Raw genomic sequence first — 21,223 nt, forward strand, 5'->3', positions numbered from 1 at the left:
TAAGAAGGTGCGAAAGGTCAAATGGAAGACCCCTAATGATATGGACGGATTGGTATGTTTAGTTTAGAAATACTCCGCTAGTCATATGTCCTTAAGTACTGTGGTGATTTGGAGGCGTAGAGTGGCACATAACATTCGCGAGGCACGTGCACTTTCGTTTAACATAAATCTCAACGCTGTACACAATTGTACTTCACAAACGACCAGCAGCATGACCGAGTGGGTTAAGGCTCGTTTGTGGTAGTCAAGGCCGTGCTTAAGACTGTGAGGTGGTGGGTTCCAATCCTGCCAATCCAATCGAATCCAATATCTCCAGACGAATGTCGGTACACTTCCCCCTGAAGTCGGCCCAGGACGCATACTAACCTCCCTGTCCCCCACTTATTCCTGCTGTCCTCTCTCCACCTGTTCACATCTGTACGCTGATCATAGCCACAGTTGCTTCGCGGCGCTAACATGATACAAAAAAAAACAGAATGACACATTGAACGAATTATTACTATCCTTGACATCACAAAGAATGCCTATTACAGGCAGTCGTTACTCTACATGGAACCTGGCGTAATGATTACCTGTAGCGAATTAGTTGGATAGTAGCGAGCCTGGAGCTTCAATCTCCGCTACTTCTTCGGATAATCAAATAGTATTCTTTTTATTTGTTTCGGGTTATCCGACTTTGTGCTCCCTGACAATACTTGAATCATAGTAAACAAAGCGGCAAAAAACGGTTGCAAAAAATCGTGAAATTCGGAAGCCCCTTGCGCGCAGAAGAGAGACAGAGTAGAAAGAGAGCGGCGTTCCAGAGTGTGTCTGAGGCCTAATGCATCACGCCGTCCTTTTCGTTGACATCAAAACTGATGCACTGTACATACACCCACGATTTTGCTTTCGCTCACTTTGTAGTTTCTTAAGTAAAACTCGCATAACATGCACGTACGCGTAGGAGGAAAGATATTGAAGCAGATTTCTTCGAGTTTTCCCTTTTATTTCTTCTTAACGGAACACTGAAGGCACCTTGAACATACATTTTTTTTTTTTTTTACCGCGTGATATGAACATACTATGTACCTTCAGGAGCTGTCACGCCAATCAATTCCTTTGGGTAGCGCGCAATGATGTTTACAGTTTATAAGAGTGCGGGCAAGGGCGGCGATATCTCCTTGCTCCTTCTCGCGTGTTGTGACGTCATTTCATCTGGCACTTTTATTGGCTGCCGAGAATAGTCTGCGACAGCCAGAAGGCGCGCGCATCACTATTGGGCGTATGATGTGACGTTACACACTGAGAGCAGAGGGAAAGATCCGCGAGATTGAGGGCTCTCGTGCGCGCGCGCTAGGAGTCCGCACTGCATTCGTACTTATTGTGCAAATATGTATCCCAGGGCTTCTAGTCCTAATTTTCACTCGGTCTGGTACATTTTTTTTCTCTAGCCTTTGCACTCTTTTAAGGGAACACGCAAACTCAACTCAGTTCGAAACCTTACCAGCTGCCTTCATCTCATGGGTTTGCACTTTACCACATGAACTTGTTGCTGTTCACGAAAATTTGATACCGACACTCATTCTAATACGCGGCATTGAGTACCGGACCCTGATTGCACGAAAAGGCTAATCATGGTCCTCCTTAGATTATTATTATTTTTTTCATCGACGCGATTTAAAAAGCGCACTTAATACGGTGTTGCGTCTACCCAACGTTTCATTACATACATCGGATTCAAAAACGTCAGGCAACACCGGGAAACATGGTACGCAAACCTTCGCCTCCTTCTACCGCTCCCAGTCGCTGCGCCATTGCATCGCTCTACCCTCTGGCGGCCAGAAAGAGAAATATTCAGGAGATACTTCATTTGGCATTATTGGAAGCGTTTCTCGCAGACGCAATAACGGAAAGTCACACCAGTCGTCATTTCCAATTTCCCTCCTGGACTTTCAAAAAGAATTCCAAATGGAATATGAGCTTTACTTGGCGAGATTCCTGCAGCCGTAGCGGAGAGGATCATGGACAACTTTCTTATTGTATCAGCGCATTCGTTAAGATTGCCATCGATTTATGGAAATGCGCCCCGCCTCCCGTGATTAAAAGAGCCACGGCGGAAATCCTGGGAGACGGCAAGAGTTTTATTCCACGTTTTAAATAAATACCACATTGTAATATTTCTTTGAACCTCGTCTCGTGCTATATATTTTTTTTTTAATCACCTTCCTCTTTGCTGATGATGAGGGAGTTATTTAAGGCCGAGGACTTCAAAGAAGTACGGCGTATTGTAACCTCTGTAGAGGTCGGCAGAAATATTATTCAGGGCGGAAGTTAAAGGTACTATAAAGCAGTCGAGGTCGAACCTATGCAATCAGCATGACGTGAGAGTGCTAGATTCAAAGGTTCAGCACAACAAATAATATGCGCAGGAGTTTACTCTAAGTATTTTTAATTGGCAAATAAAAACCCAGTCAAGAATGTCGGGGCGACGCACGGTGGGAAGAAGTCCTCAATTTGTCGAGCAACCCTGTAAACAAGGAGACCGATAAACAGATGGCTTTCCTGCTGGGATTTGCAAATACTACCTTTTGAGAAAATGTAATTTGTGTGAAAGAAAATAAACAAAAGCCGAATCTTGCACTCAGTAGCTAAACGTCTATACCTGGGCCTTGTTTCAGCACCGTGGCGCTGCTATCGTACGTCGCTCTGCTTGGCCCAGAGCCGTGCGCGTGAGACATTTTCGCCGCCGTACTTGGCGGAGTTGGCGTTTCGTCGGTCTGCTTCGCCACAGTGTTGCCAGTAGATTTAAATTTGCATTTTTTCGGGAGCTATAACGTCTATGTGAGAAAAAATTTTGCGGCATTTTACTCCTGGGGATGTACACAATCCAGGGCTCACAAAACATGAAGTTGCACCTCGACTGCTTTATAGTACCTTTAAAGGAGTACAGAGGGCCATCCAAAAAAAATTCAGATTAAGACATCTGATGAAAGTGTGTGTGTCATTATACTGAATAGCGCGAAAGGTTTTGATGTGTGCGATTTGTTTCCCAGAAAAAAACTCGCATAAACGTAGCTCCGCGCCTTCACCCTTAACTCGCCTCTCCAGCTATAAAGAGGATGAGGAGGTATGATGGCACGTCACCGATGACGGCATAAGGAGACTCGTTCTGGTTTGCCGGTCAGTGGGGGTCAGCGCATTGTCCCTTTGCCGCCGAAAACCTGTTTTGCAAGTTTTCCCGGAGAATTGGGGATAGAAGGAGCGGCCGAAGAATTACCGAGCAAGGAGAAAGGCTTTATCAGAACCCCGAACAGCCGAGTAGCAGACGACAGCGGAGTAGCAGACAGCATTTCTCTAGGCCAATCAGCAAACGTTCTCCTTATAGCGTCAGCGCGAGGTTCCAGGCAGATCACAGGCTGGTACTGCTCTTCACTACCGTTGCGCACGGTCGCCTTTTGCGGCGTATTTTAAATTCAATTTCTGCGATAATTATGACTCTGTGGTGTAAATTATTTCGCATGGGGCATCTTACTGGCAAACTTAACAGTTTTATAGGAAGAAAACTGGGTGTTAAAAATGACTTCTGTGCTACTTTAAATCCGGTGAACCAGCGCGCGTCCGGTTTAGGCGCGACTTCGCAGCCGCTTTGGGTTCGTTCGCATTTCTCACCAAAATTGATCTGATTGCACAACTTAGAAACACAATAATCCGCGCTGCGCCAACTATTGCGCCGAATGATCCAGTGATCACTTCCGATTTGAGAAGAGAGTGGAGCTCTTTGTGACCCTTATCATGAATGGAAAGCGTCACAAGAAGCCGCACTCGTTTTTATTTTCAACAAACTGAAAAAGAGCGTCGTTATTCAGAATGGCTAGTTGCCTAAGAACTGGGGGGCTTTTTGGGCTACTCAATACCACAGTCAACGGACATCTCAAAGCAGCAAATACACAGGGACAAGAACGCTGTCCAAGAAGATTATCTTGTCTATGTGAATCTTTGGGACGTCCGTTCAGTACAAACTACACCACTTTAACAAGCATCCTCAGCTGACCCAGTCAACACACACACACACTGTCCTTTATCTTTCATGTACGTACTTTCATCCAATCTCACCCCTTCTCGGCTACAGGCGTGCGTGAACAAATCGAGTGTGCCAACCTCTCTACAGCAACACACAAATATCCTAATGTGAGAGACTAGACGATGATCAGAATGCAAACCGATCGCCACGCCTCAAAATTACTGTCATGTTTCTTGTAAAAAAATAAATTAAAATAAAAAAAGTGTGAATTTGTTCTCAACCTGCAATGTGCCCGCCTTGATATCTCCGAATTGAGTGTCCAGTGTCATCGGTAATTTGGGGGTGTACCCATTGGGACACAGCAAATGAAGCATTTGGAGTGGACGAATACTGGTTTCCACCCTGGTACACGATACGCGAGAGACCAGGGCAATTAGTGTTAACATCACGTAGTAGACAAGTGGAGCAGAACCCAGTCAATGCACGTGGCGCTGGCTGACCTCCCTGCGTTCCCTCATTCGGTGGCTAGCGACTACTGCGTTATTTGTAATTTTAATGGGGAGCTTAAATGATGCTACATGACCAAGAGAGCAACGCCTTATCGTGTATCATGTTTTTGTTAGTGTAGACACAGCAGTGGTGGACATATGGCTGTGAGTACTCATCCTGGTCGGACTCCCAGAGGAACTGTCACGAAAGTCTGGCGGAAAACACAGCTTGTCTCTAGTTGGTTTCCATGCCACGATCGGCCTTCCGTTATTTTACGCACCAAACGATATATTTTAGAAACTGAATGAGATTCAGTGGTAGCTCACGATAATGATCACGATAACGGATAATGATCACAACATATATCAGGCCTTGTGGTCAATAAGGGCTTTAATTATGCCACAAACAGGATTCTACAAAAGAAGAAGGAAAAAAAAAACAGTAATTGAAGTCATATTATTGATAGAGGTAACACGAACACCAATTCGAGGTTCTACGATGCATTTCATATACGCAGCTCAAAATATAGCTTTCCAGCTAACCATACAAGATCCTGCATTAAGCAACTGTGACTGTCTCTTTTGTAGTACAAAGACGCCTGCCGTAATTTAGCAACATTGCTTCCTTACATTGCTTAGCCATATTTTAAGCAGCGTTCGAAGGCCAATACTTTCGGTTCTACTGAGTGGTTGCAATTGAAGAAGAAGAAAAAAAAAACGTTCTGCTTTCATGAAGACTTCCAGCATTCCATGATTGTCCGGTTGAGACGTTGTGCTGTGAAACTCGCTTTCCAAAGTGCGCTCGCGTGATGACCCGGGAACAACCGCACCTAGCGGTCGGATATTGACGTTGCTCAATCGCGTGACGAGTTTTCACACGAACGTGATAGCTCAATTCGTCTGCTTCCGTCGCCAGATTTTCGCGCTATGGAATACGGTACAAAGCAAAAACACGACGAGGGCATTTGCGGCGCCGTGGATCTCGGTCCTATACAATTTCACTTATTATTGGTGTATGTTACATATTTTGGGCCGTTATCGGGGTTATTTTGAGGCGAGATCTTCCAATTCTACTGACGAGAAGATTATTGGGAAGAAGACATACTGGGAGGTGATGGGGTTCGAATCTTACCATCGGCTGTGCCGTCTGAGGTTTTCCCTCGGTTCTCCGAAGACTTTCCAGACGAATGTAGGCAAGTTCCCCCTGAAGTGGGCCCAGGACGCATACTAACCTCCCCTGTCCCCCACTCCTTCCTGCTGACCTCTCTCCATCTGTCCACGTCTGTACGCCGCTCATAGCCATAGTTGCTTCGCGGCGCTAAGACGTAAATAAAAAAAATATGCGCGACAAAAGACATTCTGGACAAGAATACTCGAATATATGTAATACGAAAATGTAAAATGGAAAAGTACGTAATAGAAGAATAGGCAATACAGAAATACCTGATAATAAAAATTGATATATTGCACGAATATGAAATGCGTAAGTGTATTTTACGAGAATACGCTACGCAAGAATGTGTAACGAAAGAATACGTAATAAGGAAAAGTACGTAACCGCTTTCTGCTTCGCCCAGTTCTCGAGCAGTATACCGTACACGAACATTCAGACCCGTTACATTAAACAAAAACAAAAAAAAAAAAAAAAGCGGGAGACACTCGACGCAGACGGCACTTATCGTTAAAGCGCAAGAGTGCATCTCGCTCACTGCAGACGCATGGCAACGAAGCTTTCAAGTTTAGTTTCATTACAAAGTTTTCAAACGCCGCGGGGCGCTGTCGCAACCCAACCTGTTTCAATTGAAACGTCACTCTTCATTGAATCGCTATTTGGCGTCCGACATGACGGCGTGTATCTCTAAAAGCAACGAGATAGACGAATCGGATTCCCGCGGTACGTGTACTGAAGTTGCATTTAAAGGACACGCACGCAGTATATATATATATCGCCCGCTAGATTATGGTTTTATTGCGTCCCCTTTATTTCTGCTCTTCTGCACGAAAACTCCGATATTGGGGGCGGCTGACGTCCCCTGTTCAGGCTTCGCAATAAAACCGTCGGTCTGGGAATGTTGCATTCAATGTCATCACTATGCCCGTCGTCTCCACTATCTTCTGTTGCTCGTCGACTCATACTGTACTCGCTCTTGTGACGAATGAACTAGTCCATTTCGGCTGCCCATTCAAGGATTTTTTTGCTCCTCCTATTTTGTGATGCCGGAGAATAAAAGCAGTTTGACGTTGCAGTCCAACTCCAAAGCGCGATGGGCGTTCTCTAAATCGTCGAAAATCAACGACTGTGTCGCGAATAGACTGGGGTGGATAGTGTAGACACCGTGTATTCGCACGAGCGACATCCTCGTGGAATATTCTAGTGGAAGAAAAAGCGAGAACACTGCTCACAAAGCCAAAGTTCACAGTCCCGTGTTATGTTGAGCATTCACACGCCGCGGAATACCGGAAGTGGCGTACTGCGCGTTTAGCAGACGACACTTAGCAGACGACACCGTCAGCGCATTTGCCTGTCGTCTGCTACGGAATATCTTGTAGCTGTGTAGCAGGATATTCCCCACGGTTAGCAGTGTGCGTGAAGACACCCATGACAGCAGAAAGCTATGATGCTTTTGAAATCTTCCGCTTCTGGGGGAATGTCGCTCGTGTAAATACACGGACAGGCGGATGTTCGACGTAGATCGGGTTCCAGGGAACTGGCGAAATCCGCAAGAGACATCTCGCGCGCGCTTCCTGATAGACACGGGTGCAGTGGTAAGCTTCCAAGTCCCACAAAATTTAGCGAAAGGGGTTAGTCGAGTTTGTTTTAAAACAGCGTTCTGGGGCAGTAGCCGCATCTGTGCGGACTTTCCTTTCCCCTCCCACTTCTGTTTCGCTCTCTCGGACTTGGGGCAAAGCATTCTGGTAGTAAGACGCATCCTGACGCTTCAACGCATGCGCCATTGAGAATAGTGTACGGTGCTGCTTTCTTCTTTGTTGAGGACAATGACGGATTATATTATATATCTTCTCTCGTCCCGCACAGTAAGGAATTCTGGAAGTGTCGCCAAACGCTTGGAATTGTGCACACCGCTGTTTTTCATGACTACTCCTGGTCACCGTCACAATGCGTGAGTTCCTTACATTGTAGCCTAAGGCGGCTGTTACATTGCAGCGGACAAGCGGCACTTCCAGCGGCCGCTGTCGTAACTAGTCTCGAAGCCGGCTTTCCCGCAAACGATCACCCGGGTCTGCATATGTCGTAGTTGTAGGTCGTACTCGCCATGCAAGATAAAAGACCAGGGTGTTTTAGTGGATCGCAAGCAACCTATGACAAGAGTACGGTAAGCTGAGCCGTCAAATCCGGGCTCAGAAATGTGATGTCACTCGACTCAAAGAATGACCGTCGATCGTCGGCTTATCATGTTTCGGTACTGTTTGGTACGGTGTTCGTGTACGGTTATCGTGAACATATTCCGACCTGCTAAAACTCTCTATGATATGAATATATAAATTATATCAAGATTTCCCCGCACAGTCCCCATATCCAGCATCTTCCTTTATTCAGTTTCTCTATGTGGAAAACATGGGACACCCAAGCAGCACAACATCTTGGCCCAATATTGGACCAATGTTCGCAGTGTCGGCCCAATATTGAACCAAGATTGGACCAATATTGGGACAAGACACCTTATTGCGGCGCTTTGCACGGCCGCAAATTGTCACAAAAAAAGCCTCGCGCCATCACTTCCGTCGTGGCCGCACTCAAGTGGGAACTACTAGGATTCAACGCGATCATCGAACAGCACGCAAAGAACGCAAAAGGCACAGAAATCGCCGTGTAGTCGATCTGGCACTGTCCTACGTATTCTGCACACCTGTACCAATAATACGTTACCGTAAACTTTTCTCCTATTCCCGACGCGTCCTGACTAGCTGGATATTCCGTCCTCGAATCCATGCTTGGAGGAATTGGGTTTCCTGCATGCTCAACTTGCTTCCAATAAATCGGACACGTAACGTGCCTAGCCGTCTAACGTTAATAATCGATCGGAATCGATACGGGCTCTGGCATGGCCACCAATATTAAACTGCTCCGTCGTTTCTGCGCGACCAACACCTTTGGAAGCATAACGTCGAGCGAGCTGCGCGCAGCATCGCATTCTATGATGATTTGCACGAAGACTAGCGGGGGAACGCCTTTTTATGACAGCATTTTGTGACACGCAGCCATATTCACCGTTTCTTAAGATCGAATCCATGAACTATATTGGGGGAGCTGGAATATGTTTAGTATTTGACTGGCAGCACAGAAGCTAAGGTGCTCTGAAGGTGTACCGTCTCTTTTCGTCTAACAATGTTGTCGTTGTTTTCTCTGTGCTGCAGTCAAGTCCTAATCTTAAGACCGATTGTGTCAGGACGGAACCTGCTCTGCTCTCATCTGGAACGCCGTCAATTATGCGCGCTAGGGGCCGTTGTATAGCGGCATGGCATTAGAGTCAGTCTGGGTTTCGAGTTCGAACCCAGTCGAGGACGTCACCAAAACGAAGGCATGGTACAAGACGCTTAGGTACAACGTTCTCAGCGAGAAAGACCAATGAGTTTTAGGTTCTGTTTGAATATATGGTGGTGAACCCTCCCGTGGGCAAGATTTCTCATCTGACGTTATCAAATTGGTGGCATGGTAGATGATCCTAAGGTACGACGTCTTCAGTAACGTAACGCCATGCAACTCTTGAGCTGATCTTGTCCTGAGGTGATCATCTCTTTAGTTCCTGCGGTATCCGGTAGTCGATATACGTTGCACAGTGTCCGGTGAGATTTGAATCCAGTGGGTAAGATTACTCCACTGACGTTACCAATCTAGTGGCACGGTACTTTTTCCTTAGGCACGTCGTATTACGCAATATTGTGTGAGAGAATTTAAGCGAGCTTTGAAGAACTCCCTGAAGCAAAAAAAGACTAAGGGCTGCTCCACACTGGTGCGTTTTACGCTTCCGTCTAAAGCTTGCGTTTACGGGTTTTTCCTCGCGAAACGTGTTCACGTTACCGCTCTCGTAGTTCCCGTTCACATCATTCCGTTGTAGCGTTACGTTCCAGCAACGAACGAGCGCCGTTCACTGCGCACCACCTATAGGCAGAAAAGGGAAACGCCGCATCCTCACCGCGCTTACGTGAGCGTCCCGCGCGTATAGAGCGCATGCGCTTTATCCTCGCCTCCTATTGGGCACTTGGCTTGCGGTTGCGGTGCTTGCGTCGAGAACGTTGAAGTGGGCTCAACTCCTTCCGTTCCGCTTACGTACTGCGTTTGCGGAGAGCGGGGCTCTGTTAGAGCATTGCACGGGCCTAATTTTCAAGCCCGTGCCCGACCCAGGCCCGGCTGCAGCGGCCCGCACCCGGCCCGGGCCCGTCGTCTTCTATAGATTTGCAGCCCGGCCCGAGCGAGACTCCGCCGGCCCGGGCCCAGCCCGTACACGACTGTTTCCATGCTCAGGCCCGGTCCCATGCCGCCACTACTCTACTATATATGTTCTCGAGGCCCAAAGGCGTATTTAGATTTACTAAAGAGCACAGCGCAGTGAGGAAAAGGACGCAGCTAATTGGTGGAGAGAGAGGAGGTACACTCGAACGGATCGGCTGTGTTTCTCTGCCGGGAAGCCGCTCTGTGCTTCGTGCTTGCCTGCTTTGGAAGGTAGCACGCAGCGGCGCGTGGGCGACATGTATGTACCTTGCGATTCAAGACAGACTCATCTCCACTCTATTGCGCATGCACCGGTGTTAGTTCCCCTTACTCGAACTCTCACGCGAACGAAATATGTCAGAACGGCTAACCTAACTGACCCTCGTGCCGGACTTTCAGAGCCACACCAATCGTCCCCAAATGTGTGCGAGTGCACGTGTGAAATCTAGACCCAATACACCAAATAAGCACGATCACATATAAAAAAAAGTGACAGTTGTCAGATGAGAGTACCATGAGATCCCATACCCTATGGAAAATGAAGTGACATGAAAATTCAGCTGTCCAGTCTCGCGAAATATGTTCGCGTACATGCCGGACCATGGCCGGCGTTGTCAAGCCCGTACCCGGCCCGGTCCCGGTGGTTGAAACCCGAGCCCGGCTCAGGGCCGGATAAAAAATGCAAAGCCCGGCCCGGCCCGGGCTCCGGCTTTCGGGTAAGCCAGGGCCCGTGCAGTGCTCTAGGCTCTGTTGCCATGGCTACGATTCGCCGTAAGCGCTATAGCGCAACCGTAAACGCAGCAGTCTCAATCAGCCTTAACTCACGAAACCGCAACAGTGACATTTTTCACGATCTTAGTTCTTTCTGATAACACACTACTAAAACACACATAAAAAAAAATGAAACGTTTCCGGACAAGTGGACACCACATTCGCTTCTTGGTGGGTAGCCCGAGGCGGCCATACTAGACACTGTGAGGTGCTCGGTTCGAATTCTACCACCGGCGTTACTGTATTCTGTGTTTTCCCCGTGTTTTTTCCGACGGATGTCTATACAGTTCCCCTTGAAGCCGCAGGACAGGTTACATACTAACCCCCTTTCTCTCCTTCCTGCTGTTCTCTCTCCTCCTGTCCACGTGTGTACACCACTTATAGCCACAAATGCTTCGCGGTGCTATTAGTGGCGTATACAGTGTGCTTACGCGGAATTACGGGTAAAAGTATTTCGGCTCGCATTGCTTATGAGCTTGTGCCTCTATCCCGTAGATTATCACCTGCAACAGGAAATCGCCTTGAACGCGTACCTTCTCCGCGTCTGGAGCAGCATTCAATTAAGGAACGCAGTGTTTTGCTCTATCTTGTTCCGTTTACATTCCATTACAAGTGCGATGTAGGCTGCCTTCATTCGGTTAGGCCTTATGGCACAAGTAATGAGCGCTGTGTTGCCGGCTATTAGATTGCATTATCCGCTGATGGAATCCGGGGCCCAATTATAATCGAGTTTCCCTTCTGTGATTTCTCTATCATTAGCAACGGCAAGATCGCGGTGGGGGGAGGGGGGGGGGAGGGGGGGCAGGTTCATTCCGTATAGCCGCGTCTGTCGACGCTGCACAGTTTCTCATTCGATGAGTTTTCGTTCCTTAAAGAGTAGAAGTTCCATTTTTAGCATTCCAATTCAGAATCACGATAGGGAATGCTATTTAGATGCGCGAGGACTGTTTTAGAAAACACAACGTGGGGTCTCGAGGACGGCTGCTGATGACGAGAACAGCGACTGCTGATGACTCAAAGAACAGCGGATGTGCTTATCACATCGCATAATAGCAGAATATTGCGTGGAATCACTTCGAATATCACATCGAATATTACTTATCTCTCTATACCATCTTCTAACGTATGATGCAGCGGGGGGGGGGGGGACGAACTGCGACAATCAAGTTGTTGTCCAGACTCCACGTTGGACGCGAACACCAACCTCTTTCAGGTTCATCGAGACAGCGGGGGCGTGCGCCCCCATTGTACACACTTCCCCCTTATGTAAGTTGACATTTACTGTATGTGTCCATCTTCCATGATTCCGCGAGCTGTTTGGCCGCGAGCAAGCGCCTTAATGCGCCAAGCAAACAAAAACTTATCTTTGCTGCCACTTCGACTCCAACTGTCAATTTGCCTCCTTTTCTAGATCGGATGGCTCTGTCGCACTTCAGACGCAGAGTAAACAGGCACACGAAAAGGTAGCGGCTAAAGCGCACAAAAACGGCTTCAGATCAAGGCAGTTGCGACGTCTGCTCTGGTACCCATTATCGTAATACGGTTACCTCGTAAACCTCTCAATCTCTCAATCTCTCTCTCTATCTCCCGTTTTGCTTTGGCTATAAATCACAACGCGCGTAATTATCGCTACAGCAAAAACACAAGACTCATACATTATGAACTTTGCGCCTAGTTTGATTGGACAGAGCTATAGTAAGCAGTTTTTCCTAATTTGGAAGTTAAATATTCATGAACGAAACTCGGTTAGGGCGTTGTATTCGATCGTCATATATTTTCTTTTTTCCTTTTTAATCAAGATTGCACAATGGACCAGTGGTGACGGGCCAATGTACGACAACGTGGGTTTCAAAACATCATACTTCTCTGTCCGCACAACGAAAAGCTTTTCTATTTGTTACTTGCGTTGGTGATGGAACGAGGATCGGAGGAAACGTTTTTCGTCGGACGGCTTTTACGATGTCTATAGGACGGACAGGTATTCGGGTGCTATGAGTGCTTTATTGGCTGTTGCTAATCTCGTTAGCTGACTTTCACATGCTAGCGCGTTCCCGTTATGGTCTTCTGCTACGAAACAGCTGCAATCCACGCGCATCTCTACTGAATATTGCAAAGAAGATGGGCAAATGTTTGTGGAGAAAGCCGAGAGCGTAATTCCGCGGCGCCGCAATCTCGCTCCTCTCTTCGCTCGTATCGCACTTTTTTTTATTCAGTTTTAGCGCCGCGAAGCGACTGTGGCTATGAGCGCTGTACGGAACGAGAGGTATGCCAGTGGGGAGGACTGGGAGACGCCGTCAAAGACAGCCTGCGTCGTTTGCGAGATCTTGGGGGGGGGGGGGAACCTGGCTGGACATCCGTCATTGTCGGCGATGTGATGTTCGTCTTTATTTTTATTTTATTTTCCCGAGTAGCGAGGCACATAATTACGGCCGAACTGTCGCAAACAGAATCAAACCGAACAAGCTGATCAGATTAAACAGCGAGCCATACGATGAAAAGACAGAAATCTGAAATGCAAGGCGTGGTCCCCGCCTTTTCGGCGTTTTCTGCTGCGCCTATACAGAATCGCAGGCGCCATTATACCTTCATGCGCACGAGGAATCAAACTGATGATAACAATGGGGATTTGGGTGAGTTGGGGACACTTAATTGAAGAAGTGAAGAGTGCATACACGAGACAATGTAATACGCGCTTGGATCTTCTTGGAGCGCGTATGGAGCTCCTTTATGTTCCTAACTGCAAGAAAACAAGTATTGACATTTTTGGAGGCCAGGTCATTTAAGAACTTCGGCATCGTGTACAAAACGGCTACCACAGCCCTACGGCAGAGAGTGTAATACGAGCTCGATCTGCAACAGCGAACAGTTGTCTGTTACATAAAACTGGCACCAGAAGAGCAGATGGCTTCACTCAACCAGAGATCTAAGTTTTGCGCGATTTCGATGATGAACTGATTCAAACACGAAGTCGTAAACATAAAGATAATTTGATAAAGCGAAAACTCATTCACTGTCACGACAGCGTAGACTTGAGCTCAACCCACGTGTGCTCGACAACTTTCGAGCGTTTTTTTTTTTAACTTTCAGAAGCCGTTCATCAACCCAGGTGTTCTATTCTTAGTTTCCACTAAGCACTCGCTTTTCATTCACGGATTCACGCTCGTAATCATTTACAATCAGCCATGAGTATATGTATAACTGTCAACTGACACTTCGCGGAGGCGTGCCAGTGACAAATTGCTCTCTCTCTCTCTCTCTCTCTTTTTTTTTTTCTCTTTCTTTTCCTAGAATGCAGTGAGAATTTATTCAACGTCGACTAGATAAACATAGAAAAACATCAGGTTAGTTCGGTGTAGAAGGAAGATAAAATAATAATTCGCCCGGTGGGCAGAAAATTAAAGCTTCCGAATAGAAAAAACAAAAGAAAAAACATTCCTGTGTCGCTTACACTCTTAAAAATGAACTTCACCGCATAGCACGCTCCTAGCCAACCATCATCTCGAATGATATCGTTATGTGCCTTGGTTTGTCGAAAACGGGAGGCGTACGCCTTTTTGTGACAATTATGAACAGCATAAGTGTCACAAAAAAGGCGTAGCCTCCCGTTTTCAACAAATCAGAGCAGATAACGATATCATTGGAGATGATGGTTGGCTAGGAGCGTGCTATGCGGTGAAGTTCATTTTTAAGAGTGTAACGTATGTTTAATGCATCGTACCTGTAAGAGTTCTTATAACATTAATATGCATCCGTCACTTTTTCTTAGACCTTAAAAATAAGAAACCTGACTTGGTAACATGCCATAACATCCTGGTACACGAACACAAACCCGTCAACAACGACCAACAACATGTAAAAGCTGAAATATGGCAGTCCTCGGCAGTGGCAGAAATATCGCAGCAGCGGAAATTGCGCAATCGATGGATGTGCGTTCGATACGCGCCGCTGTGTGATTTTTATCGACGACTACAATATTTCAAACTTTAAAAAAAAATTCTGAATTTTTTTTTATCTCGCCTAAAGATGTCATCGTGTCTTTCAATCAAGCTTTGTGACCCGTTTCGTTCGCCATTATTCCTGCCATGTGAAGGCGCCCTCACTTTTTTTGCTCAAGTCCTTTCCATTCAATTGAAATGGAAATAAACTATAAACTATCAATGCATCCGGTTATTTATTTGATGTTACGCAACGAGCCTTATAAGTGGTAAACGTTGTCACACGTGCCGTTTAAAGTCTACGTACAAAACTAGATAGAAATATGCGTATAACGCCCGACTGAAAAGTTCCTCTTCGTAACTTGGATGTAATACGCTAGAAACGACATATTAAATTGCGAAAGCTTCCCCGTGAAGCATCTTGTCATGTCACAGTGTTGGCAGATGAAGCGCACGGCGTTCGCCCTTTGACGTAAAAATGATTTTAACCCTGTCACAAGAAAGGCGTTTAATTCTATTCCGCTTTAGGCGACGTTCCAACGAGGTTTGTGTTCTTTGATTGTTTGGAAGAAATTGGGAAAAAGTGGTTGTCGCCGGTGAGACATGAACAGTGCCCCGTTGTGGGTTCCGAGATTGTGATTGCTTCCGCCGTTCAAATATAAGATAAGATAACTTCATTTCACGCTTCCAAGTGTGGGTTGTAAAGCAGGGCAAAAAAAGCCAGAGACTTGACAAGGCCCTTTAAACCCCATGATAGCCAAGCCTGAGCGATGGGCAAGACACGGAAACAAACACAAACACGAAGGCCTTCGTGTTTACGTTGATTACGTTGTGCTCGTTGTTTACGTGTCTTGCCCATCAGGCTTGCCTATCATGGAATTTATCCACCAGCTAGCCTGCATTTACGCCATTCTGTCAATGCCCTTTAAACCCTACATTTTTGCGATAACCAATACGCAAAAGATGGAGTCACGCAATACATGAAAAACATTATTGTGCAATAACGTTGTGCACCAAAAAACAAACATAACCATCACACCAAAAAGAGCGTCTTTACGTCCCTAATTGCAAGATAAGAGACATTCTTGGACGCCGGGTCATTTAAGAACTTCGGCATCGTGTACAGAACGGCTGAGTACCCCAGCCCTGTGGTAGAAAGGAATATTCCAACAAGGCACAGTTCTAAATCCACGTGTTTGATCTTTCTGTTTGTTTCGTTTTCGTGTTTGTTCTCTATCTAATCTAATCTTATCTTATCTTATCTTCTTGAAGAAAAAATGTGGTGCAGCTAAAAAACACACACCGTACTGTATGCATGTTTGTTATATTTTATGCCGATCTTACATATCGTATAATAAATACGTATCAGATCAAACACATTGCACATGCGTAATGCACATGTAATGTCTCACGTTGCGGAATGTCTGGTTATTCCCAGAATGTCTGTAGTTGCCAGACGAAGGGATGTACTCTTGTTCCTGGTAGCCAGACACATTGCAAGATCACGTAAAATACCCTGAACTTCACAGCCAATGGTACATGTTAAGGAAGCCCTTCGTTCTATTCTCTCTCTCTCTCTCTCTCTCTCAATGTCGCTCGTAAATCTCAGAGGCTGAACGTACAATTAAGATGCAGATTAAAATAAGATTAGTATAATTAAGATAACATGTAAGCCTCACCAACACCGTCAACTGTCGTCTTTCAACTCACTCTCTCGCATTCGTTATCTGATGGTAAATAAAGTTCATGGTGACCACTGCATGCAGATTAGACGAAATGTGCTCGTAAAGGCAGTATGACTCTCTCCTGTGCCTCTAAAGCGGGCTTCACCTTAACATAGCCAAGTCTTTCGAAGCCATCTTTACAAACACCAATGCACATAGTTATAATGCGAAATCATCCTGAGACTCCTCCAAAGCGAAATATGGTGTTGCAAAATCATCATTAGAAACTCCTTCAAGAGAGTTGTGTTGCAAAGCCCCATGTACAAAGTGCGTCATCGTGTATCCATGACGACAAAGCCTGATCTTGGGCACAACACCTACAATGACGTAACGTAACAACACAACGTGAGTTCATGTCGTGCTGTTAATGTTACGTCCTTATAGTTGTTGTCCTTAAGCTCAGGCTTTGGCGTCATGGATCTTAACCACCAGCTTGCCTGTGTATATGCTATTTTATCTATTTATCATGTATCTTGTGATGAACTTTGTGAACTGTGACATTCTCATGTGTGCGTTTGTGAGTTAGGCGACTGTACGCCGAAAGCGTGCAAGATGAAAATAATGTTGATTTTCTTTCTTTAGGCTTACCGGTGGAAGTTGGCGTCACTATGCAAATCATCAGCATCAGTACAGTCTCAGAAGTTCAAATGGTGAGAAACTCCTTTATCGTAGAACATCATGCAGTTCCATCGAAACGAAGAAAGACAAAAATCTTGCGATGACCGTGAATTAAGAAGTAGTGTGCGGGCTTCTCTCTAAAGATGCGCACGTGCTTATCTCTCGCTTTTGTTTGTAGGTCTTCTTTGGAAATTATGCCAGGCAGATATCAGCCAAGCTTTGATTTCTTTGATTGACTTTTTTCTGACGTAATACCTTCCGTGACACTTTGCATTAAATTCACTGCCACAAAGAGAGTACGCCCTCTCAAATGAGGAGCTATAACGCTATCATACGGCGCGTGGTTATTGGTCTTGAGAGTGTTATGCAGTGAAGGTTTGCTTTAGAATATTCTGGACAAGTCTGTGCTTTCTTAACTCTCATTAAGACTAGATTTTAAATGTCGCTTTTGAAAATGAATTTTCTTTTTTCTTTTTTTCCCGATATTGTAATGCAAATATCACAAAGAAACAATATTGTAAACTTGAGAGCGTGTTCCTTTTTAACTAGAAGAAAGAAAGAGAGACCCTGATCTGACATAATCCAGTCTGCGCCTTGGAACCGTGCTCTGAAGAGACGAGGTTCTACTTCTAGCTTCTACTCTATTCCAGCTTCGACTCCCCTAGATTGCAATTACTCCCCATTTTAGTCTCCTTACCCGACAATTTAGTCCCGACATTTACTCCCCAGGACTGCAACTTATCACTGAACTTCGCGAATGGTCTCCTGAATGCAACAGTCTACGTATATATGTGCCGTTGGTCAATTTGAAGGGCATAAGGCTGTATAACTCAGCCCACGTAGCAATTTTCCAGCCACACAGAGTAAGGAACAGTTAGCGCATATTTCTTCGCAAATTGTGCCCTATGTACGGCGGAAGATTTTATATAACTCGATATAACACGGTTGACGGTTTGCTTCAAAGTATTTTCATGCATGCACACGAATTAGGTACCTGGGATTCTTATAACAGCGCGTGAAATGCAGTCTCCGCTCTGTGACATTCATTTACTCCCGTGCATTTACTCCTGAAAGGGACTATTTTTTTGTGGCAATGCATTTATAGTCCCCAAAAGGAGTAAATGTACTCCTTTTTTTTTTCTTAGAGTGATGTCTGAAACCCATCCGACCTTTAACACGTCCTTCCAAAAAGAGAAAAAGAACACTTTGACATCACCACTTCAACCGAAACCTCTTCCTCCCACGGAGTTCTCCTTCACTCCCTCCTTTATCCAAACTTTCGACGAAATCTTCCTCCGCGTCGCTTGTTTCCGAATCTGGTCGCGGCAAAACACTCGGACATTATCAAACCCCCCTTTTTTTCTCCGCCCGCCATTCTTCTACCCGTTCGAGGATGACGTGCGCGTTGCGTTGAAAGGCGTGCAGCGATTTCGTCTTCGCAGATAAAAGACGCTCGGGCAAATATCAGGTATTAGGGCGTAAGCGCGGAGGGTCCCCGCGTTTCAAAACCGGGAGAAGAAAGCGGGGAAGAGGAGGGGTTAGCTGACGACAGAGAGTGATTTACGTACGCCCGTAGCTTTTGTATTCCGAGGGAAAGAGCGTAAATAAGGGCAATGGAGGACGAGCGCTAATGACCCGAAAACACGGCAGCCAGGAAGAGATAGCGGTGCGGCGAGGCTATGTGCTGCGGCCACGTAGAGAGAGGCTGCTTTGAAATTCGATTTCTACTTCGCTTTGGCGTGAGAATTGCGAGACCAGTGTGAGGAGTGATCGTTTCTGTGTCATTAGACCGTGCTGTAAAGTGAGGTGCATTCCCCACCCCAAGAAAATAGAACCTGCACCGCGTCGTCCTGTCTGGGTCAACCGCCATGATGGTTTTACTGCGGTACTAATCTTGAGTGAGAGCGCGCCGGAATTTTCTTCTTGCGTCTCATTGCATTAGTTTAGATTGATAATGCTATGCAAATTATTTTGTCTAATTCCATCATTGTTATTTTTAATTGCCGCATGAAGGCTTAGTGGATTCTAGGCCTACTCTTCATACGATGAGGCTGAGTGATGGTTTCGGAGCAGTACTCACGTGCAGTACTGAGTGTAGTACTCGGGGTGTGTGCAGTGATACAGAAATAATGGCATATTCTGTCGGACGATAAATAGTTTCAGAGGGCATGCAACTCTGGGAGTCGTAAAATTCAGTGATGCTGAAATTGCTGTATCAATTCCTTAGGCTCGTTTCTGAACGTAATGTCCCAGTATTTGTGGCTTGGGGTGCGATACTTCTTTAAATAGCGAAGGAGAGTATATACATAACGAAAACCTGAGACTATTGGAAAATAAGTAATAAAGGACGCACACAACACAAGTCTCAATGTGTCCTTTCTCAACTTTCTCACTTGCCTCAATGTGCGTCGTTTTGTATTTATTTTCCCCTATAAGTCTCGGGTTTTCGTTATGGATACCTGCCACCAGCTCGCTTGCTTTCTATCTTTTTTATCGAGAGTATACAGTTTGATTGGAACTATATTATATTGGGGAATTATATTAGTATAATAAAGTTATACATGTTTATGCAACGAACGCTCCCAAATGTTAACAGGCTATAGAGTCACTCCAAAATAAGCTTTAGTTCTCGCCAACTCAAATATCCAATTTAAGTCTTGCCCCTGGGGGTGTCACTTCTGGCACATTTGAAATTTGATCTCAGTTGTCTCGCGATGTAAACACCCAATTATTAAAATTATTATTACATTTGAAATTCGTATTGAACAATACGTAGAATGGGTTCACGTGTGTTCGTGTCAGCATCAACGGTGTAATAGTGTGCTCACGTGTGCATACACGTGTGCTCGTGTGTGCTCACGTGTGAAGGGAGGTGGGAGAGAAAGAAAGGAGAACTGTGATTGGACGAAGGTACGGTATGGTACGCTATATGGAGCTGACAAGACCCCAGCCAAACGACGCGCTTCCTCCGTTAAAACGACTTACTTATTCGCGCCGCTGACAAAACCAGCGGCATGGCCCAGCTGGTAAAATATTCGCTCGGTAACTCAGGGGCCACTACGAAGTGATGAGTTCCAATCCGACCACCGTCTGTGCCGCCTAAGACCTCCCCTGCGTTTTGCGGCAGACTTGTCAGACGGATATTAGCGCAGTTCCCCTTGAAGTCGACCCTGGACGCATACTAACACCACGTTCTACCCTCTCCTTCCTGCAATCCTCTCTCCACCTGTTCACGACTGTACGCCCACCATAGCCGTAGCGTTGCGGTACTCACCAAATCTAAACATACACACACACACACACACACTGAGAAAGCGTCAGCCTGCTCGGACTATGAAGAATGGTTCAAAGAATTCCCCAGAGACATTATCGAATCGATGTACGACAGTGACCGTGATGAAAATACGTCCCCGCAGTCCAAGGTCCCCCCTTTTTTTTAAAGGAACCCACAGTCGGGTCTGATTTCCCGATCGAAGCCCACGCAAGCGAGCAACCCGCTATCACGCACACGAGGCCCCACGACACGTAACACATTGGTCGGCCTGCGCTGCGCCACACCAACTGGCCATGAACTACATTTTCGGCCTTTCGCGTTAATCTGCGCGCGCTGGCGATACAGACACGTAAAATAAAAAAACGAGAAAAGAAGAGTTTCCGTCGAAGCACGTATTGGCCTTGCATCATCACTGGTTGTCATGTTGTGGAGGCACGCTGGGAGGGGTTACTTACATTTTTGTCTACTGAAGTTATTTATATATATATATATTTTTTTTTTTTTTGCTTTATATGTGCGTCATTTCGCGGTACGTGTCGTCGTGTGTCGCCGGAAAAGTGGGTTTCTTTCACTCGCGTTGTGTTACTTGTATTACTTTCGTGTGTTCGTTTATTCGCTCGGTACAAATGAGGGATGGTCACTTTTACCGGTGTCTTTTTATGCTCCTAATGTTACGGCAGCTTTACACGTTCATCCAATCTGTCGTCGCCCGGGAAGGTTCGGCCTGGCGAGGAGGAGCGAAAAGGGAAAAGGATCTATACTTTTGACGAGTGCTTTATTCTTTCGCGCATTTATGCGGATTTTTCTTCTTGTGTCTTTGTTGCTCTTCCGTCGCCATGGAGGGAGGCGTATTTTACTTTATCAGCCTTCAGTGTTGCTCCATGTCGCAATGTCTCGTCATTAGGGAACCTGTTCGGGGGAAATGTTGCCAGAATAGGGGATGATAATGAAGTTGTTTAGT

At 46.0% G+C, this 21,223-nt stretch overlaps 1 protein-coding gene and 1 long non-coding RNA gene across 7 annotated transcripts in view; one reads left to right on the forward strand and one right to left on the reverse strand.

Moving 5' to 3' along the window:
• Nucleotides 1-21,223, forward strand: part of LOC135394971 (gamma-aminobutyric acid receptor subunit beta-like) — a 144,188-nt gene that overhangs the window by 39,001 nt on the left and 83,964 nt on the right. For all 6 annotated transcript variants that reach the window (XM_064626101.1, XM_064626104.1, XM_064626100.1 and 3 more), the window contains exon 3: nt 16,953-17,020. In XM_064626101.1, coding sequence (XP_064482171.1) covers nt 16,953-17,020 — 68 coding nt within the window. The remainder of the gene's footprint in view (nt 1-16,952; nt 17,021-21,223) is intronic.
• LOC135394972 (uncharacterized) overlaps nt 1-21,223 on the reverse strand; it is a 58,714-nt gene that overhangs the window by 31,371 nt on the left and 6,120 nt on the right. The window lies entirely within an intron of this gene.

Source organism: Ornithodoros turicata, chromosome 5 (genome assembly GCF_037126465.1).
Source record: "Ornithodoros turicata isolate Travis chromosome 5, ASM3712646v1, whole genome shotgun sequence".
NCBI lineage: Eukaryota > Metazoa > Arthropoda > Arachnida > Ixodida > Argasidae > Ornithodoros > Ornithodoros turicata.